The following is a 5,730-nucleotide window of genomic DNA, read 5'->3' on the forward strand; positions in this document are numbered from 1 at the left end:
GAGGAGAGAGGGAGGGAAGAGGAGAGACGGAGGGAGGGAGAGGGAGGGAAGAGGAGGGAGAGAGGGAGGGAAGAGGAGAGACGGAGGGAGGGAGAGGGAGAAGGGAAGGGGGGTGAGGAAGCACACAGAGAAAATGTAAACAAGTGGTGACTCTGGATAAAGCGATAAAGCACATATAGTTCTTTGCAACTTTTCTATAGATTTTCCAAAAAAGTTAAAAGCAACACTGCCTACAGTTTCTTAAATCAGATTTAGTAAATTATAGTATAGACCAAGTTTAATCTGATTTCATCCTTACTTCTTCTTTAACTCTGCATTTATGAAAGGCAAACAGGTCTTCTACTCTAAATTTCGGTCAAATAGCATTTTTCAAAAATAAATGGCAATCACACACTAAGGGAAACTGGGAAGAGCTTCTCACTAAAAGGTGTTTTTAAATGTCTACTACTCTAATGCCCCCCCCCCAGCTTTCATAACTGTCAAAACCTCTCTGTTTTTAAATGTGCAAACTTGGGCAAATACTGTTTTCTTTTATTGTATTCCTCCCTCTTCTTGTCTTATGTTTATAGGTAAAACATGGCCCTGCTATGAGATGCCACATGATTGTTCGGACGTCATTTGGTGAGTGGTTACTTTTGTTTGTTTCTTCATTCTTTCAAGAGGCAGCTCTCCCTGTCGCCCAGGCTAGAGTGCAGTGCACAACCTCAGGCACTGCAGCGTCCCGGGCTTAGGGGACCCTTCCGCCTCAGTTTCCTGAGTAGCTGTGACTGCAGGGTGAGGTGCATGGTTAATGGCTCTTCCATACTGAGACCACATTCTCGGTGGCCAGAGCGAGCCCTGACACCTGCTATCTGTTGCTTAGCTCACTGGCACAGCAGCCACCCACTCTCAGTCCCGTTCTGTCCACCAAATGACAAACTTAATTTCTAGAGGTAAGCCTTTCCACATTCCATTCCCTTAAACCTTACCTGACTCCCTGCCATCACAGACAACGGGATTAGACTCCTTCCCGTCTTGGTATTCAAATTATACTATTGTGCCCTCCTTCCTACTTGCCTCCCCAGAATTATTTGCCATTTATGGATACATGGTTTCTCTGGTTCAATTAGATCTACTTGTCATTCCCCAAATACACTATGCACTTTCAAACATGGTTTTCCTAATGTCCTTTCCTGTGCCTAGTGTCATCTTCTCTCCCATTATACTTCACTCAATATAAAATAACATTCATTTTTCAAAGCCCAGATCCATGGCTTGGCACCTGTAGCTCAGTGGTTGGGGCGCCATATACTGGGGCTGGCAGGTTCAAACCCAGCCCAGGCCTGCTAAACAACAATGACAACAACAAAATAGCCAGGCATTGTGGCGGGTGCCTGTAGTCCCAGCTACTTGGGAGGCTGAGGTAAGAGAACTGTGTAAGCCTAAGAGTTTGAGGTTGCTATGAGCTATGACACCATAGCACCCTACCAAGGGCAAGATAGTGAGAACTCTGTCTCAAAAAGCAAACAAACAAAAAACAAGGCCCAGATCCAAACACTTTTCTTTCTTTTTTTTTTTTTTTTTTGAGACAGAGTCTCACTCTGTTACCCTGGGTAGAGTGCCATGGCATCACAGGTCATAGCAACCTCAAACTCTCGGGCTCAAGTGATCCTGCCTCAGGTTCCCAAGTAGCTGAGTCAAAAGGTACCTGCCACAATGTCCGGCTAGTGGAGACAGACAAGGGGCAAGGGGTCTTGCTCTTGCTCAGGCCAGTCTGGAGCTCCTGAGCTCAGGGGATCCACCTGCCTTGGCCTCCCAGAGTGTTAGGATTCCAGGCATGAGCCATCACACCTGACCCAAACAGTTTTCTAAGGAGGCCATCTCTAGTCAACCTGACCAAAGGAGATTTCTTTCATTCTCAACATCTATTGTACTTACTATCTATAATAATAATGACATCTAACGTACAGATAGATACAAGCTACGTGTACATATATATACATACACAATATGTTCAGAATTACATGTACAAAATACCAGAACGTATAGCCCTTAGTTAATACTTCTTGAAATTTCCTTCATACATCATCAAGGTACCTTAAAATTGAATAAAGCAAATATCTGCTATTTGTTAAATAAACCTATGAGTGTCATAATAAGCTTGTGTAAACATCTTTTTTATCATGTTCCTTTCCTCTAACTGGCTTTCAAAGAACTTAGACCAAATTATCTTTTTCCTTTTCCTTCCCCTCCCTACATCCCCAGTCTAATCTCTCAATTGTTTCCCAGGTAACAGTCCAGGTTCTACCCAGGCAGATATTCTGAAGGGCCAGGTCCACTTCTTTTTTTTTTTTTTTTTTTGAGACAGAGTTTCACTATGTCACTCTCAGTAGAGTGCCAAGGCGTCACAGCTCAGAGCACCCTCAAACTCTTGGGCTTAAGTGATTCTCTTGCTTCAGCCTCCCAAGTAGCTGGGACCACAGGCACCTGCCACAATGCTTGGCTATTTTTTTTTTTTTTGTAGTTGTCATTGTTGTTTGGCAGGCCCGGGCTGGATTCGAACCCACCAGCCCCAGTGTATGTGGCTGGTGCCCTAGCCACTGAGCTACAGGTGCCGAGCCCAATGCCCAGCTCTAATGTGGTGTCTACCACTGGGGATATGGGATAGCTCTTCTACCCATCTTGGCCTATCCATCATCTACTCTTCATCTCAAAGTCCACTCAAAGATTACAGCTTTTGGGAAACACTTCTAAAATAAAACTATCATTCTGATCATCTTTATTTAACTCTGTTTTTATCTCTTCTTCAGAAAACTCTGTAAAGATAAAGCAACATTTTATGAGTGCCCACAATGTGTAAAAACATGTGTTCTCACACGAACTAAGCATGGAGCTGAGCATGCATGTGCATTCAATAACACATACACACACACACACACACACATGCCTCACTTCTAGTAGAGAATCTGATGCTGGTCATAAAAGACACAGGGCCCACCTCATGAAGGAGATTTACTCAGCCTTCGTAACAGTTCAAGTGGAACGCTGAATTATAAAATGAAATTCTTGATACTTACAGCTCGTGCTGCTAATGTCATTAACACCCCTGTTAGAAATGTCAAATAATATCCTGGGTACACCCCATGCCAGATGGCAGAGAGGATGAATGTCCGGACCGTTGGACTGAAGGAGGCTCGTTCGTAACACACCCTGGAAACCATGAAAAGCAGAGAGCCAAGCAGAGTGAGTGATCTAGGTTGACAAAGCCCACAAAGATCACACACGCACTCCATTATCTTGCAGGATAACCAGAAAAATAAATGCAACTTGTCTTAGGCAGTAACTTGATATGTAATCTCAGTTTATAGCTATTATGTCAAATTTAGGAACATAAATTTAATTTACTTTTTCTTACTGTTATGTATAATAACTAAAACTATCATTTCTAATGTCTAAGAGTCTATATAATTTATAAAATACAAAACGTTAACAATAGTAAAGTAATTTTTATTCTATATTGTTTCACTGCTTTTTTTGAAAAAAATCAAGGACTTTCAACTGACCTAATAATACTACTCTTTCTGGCAAATTGGTTGTGCTTAGTCTAAAGTTTTCCTGTAACAGAGTAGAAAACTGCAATGAAGATAACATTTTCCTCAAGAAGTCCTCAAAATTTTAACAGTAACAACAAAAAACAAGACAACAGATTAGTTCAGAGAATTAGCAGTCAGTGGGGAGACTGCAGGGCACCAAGAAATAATGATAACACCAGTTGGCCACCTCCAGGGATCAAAATCCTCAACTTGTCATTTTAAAAAGGGTACCACAAAAGAAGGGCACTGAGAGCCCTACCATTACAGGGGCAACACTTCATGAAACAAATTCATGGGACAATGTGCTTGGAGGGACAAGGAGAGAGACTCCCTGGAAGTTCCCGTGTAACCCCGGCTGTCACACCTGCCACTCCACCCGGGCTGTCTGTGCCCTGCCCTTGTTCCCGGCACACACTCCTGCCAAAATCTCAGATCAACTACCGCTACCGTCTAGGAAGTTGTTTGCCGTTCGCCTCACCCTGCTTTGTGCCCTCCCAGTTCCTGTCCTGTCAGATCCTCCCTCCCCATCCTTACTGAGGGGACAGCAGGCATGTGACGGCACAGCTGTGTCCTCAGCGAAACTGTAGACTTTTCCACTTCCAGGGGCTGGGTTGTATTCTACTCATCTTCATATCCTGGGCCTAAGATATAAAGATCTATTGAACTGGAACATTTAAAACAGGAGCAGTTCCAGAAAACCCAGGGCACATGTACAGTGGTTGCACAGGCCTTACTCACTGAAACCAGGTTCTCTAGTGAATGCTACAGGAGGACACTGGTGACTCCAGTCTTCAGCAGAGGCCTTTAAAGGGAGGCTGAGCAGGCAGGGACGCTGTGTTAGTGACTCAAGCCCAAACAGTTCTGATCTGATAGTGACTGGCTTAGGGGATGTTAAAAGCATTTCCTGGGTGACACTGAGGACACAGTATCACTCAACACATTATTAATTGATTCAATTAGGAATCTGAACTCAGTGAAGCTTAACTTCAAGCACTAGATGCCAAAATACATCTTGACGGAACATACCTTTTGAGCCAAAGAGCTGTCTGAATATTCCAATTATCAAGAAACATCTTAAAACTTGTTGACATCTGAAAAACAAAGGAACTTTTTGTTTTGGGGGCAACAAACTAATGAAGCTTTAAACATAAGTAATCATATATTATCTTGCCAAAAAATTAAGAATTATTTAACATGTATGCTGATTTCTCTTTCCTTAATACTGTTTGTCTAAATAGTAATTATTTATTGTTGAAAACATCTATGAAGTGAATGGGTTACCATCATCTACACATCACCTACACAAGGGTTGCCATGGTTATTCCAAAGAAACTCCTGACACAGTACACAAATGCCCTTTAGTGCCATCACCTCGTTATCTTCCTCTCCCTGACAAGCTCAGCCATCATTCTGAGAGACGTGAAGGCCCACAGCAATGCCCCACCCAGCTGTCCTCTCGCAGTTCCCTGGCTACTTTGAATCATGGCACCATCTGGCTCTGCTCTACCTGGGAAAGACTAGACCTGCCCTCCCATCTTCCAGGCTGGGGCTTCCACCTTTCCAGTCTTCTCACTGAAGTTACTCCCACTAAAGTGATTCTTTGGTCTTAGAGGAAACCCACCTTTGGTCTCCTGCCCCATCTACTTTTATCCCATGTTCCTCTCTCTGGTCTTCACTTCTTCTGACCATCTCAGATTCTGTGGCCCACTATTTACTATGCTCATCCAAATCTTTGATGATTCTGTTTCTTTTTCCTTTCTGCTCACCTATCAAAATCCTAACTCCAAATCAGCCATATTCTCCACCTTCCCAGCTGGTAACACCTGCATGCTCAGTGCAGAGCATCACGTAACATTCCAGACCTTTGTCATAAGCTCATGGTTCTCAGTTTCAGCCAGGCCCTCAGTCTACCAAACAACCCTTGTTTCCCTAGACAGTTTATTCTCCTCTTCCTGAAAACAGATATTGGAGTGAATCATCTGAAATTACCTTTCTTCTTTTTGGAGTCAAAAAGACATTTAAGTACCAGTAATTTCACAGGGTTCAACCCAGTACTTCAAAAGTTCCTGGCTCGGCGCCTATGGCTCAACCGGCTAAGGCGCCAGCCACGTACACCTAAGGTGGCGGGTTCGAATCCCCAGCCCGGACCCGCCAAACA

At 43.5% G+C, this 5,730-nt stretch overlaps 1 protein-coding gene across 1 annotated transcript in view; it reads right to left on the reverse strand.

The window, feature by feature from the left end:
• The window catches only part of MBOAT2 (membrane bound O-acyltransferase domain containing 2), a 127,470-nt gene that overhangs the window by 3,778 nt on the left and 117,962 nt on the right, over positions 1-5,730 (reverse strand). Inside the window, exons 10-11 of the mRNA XM_003787377.2 lie at positions 4,599-4,663; positions 3,057-3,189 (exon numbers count right to left, since the gene is read on the reverse strand). Coding sequence (XP_003787425.1) covers positions 3,057-3,189; positions 4,599-4,663 — 198 coding nt within the window. The remainder of the gene's footprint in view (positions 1-3,056; positions 3,190-4,598; positions 4,664-5,730) is intronic.

The sequence above is a fragment of the Otolemur garnettii genome, unplaced genomic scaffold (genome assembly GCF_000181295.1).
Source record: "Otolemur garnettii isolate 467f Iridium unplaced genomic scaffold, OtoGar3 scaffold00022, whole genome shotgun sequence".
NCBI classification, from domain to species: domain Eukaryota; kingdom Metazoa; phylum Chordata; class Mammalia; order Primates; family Galagidae; genus Otolemur; species Otolemur garnettii.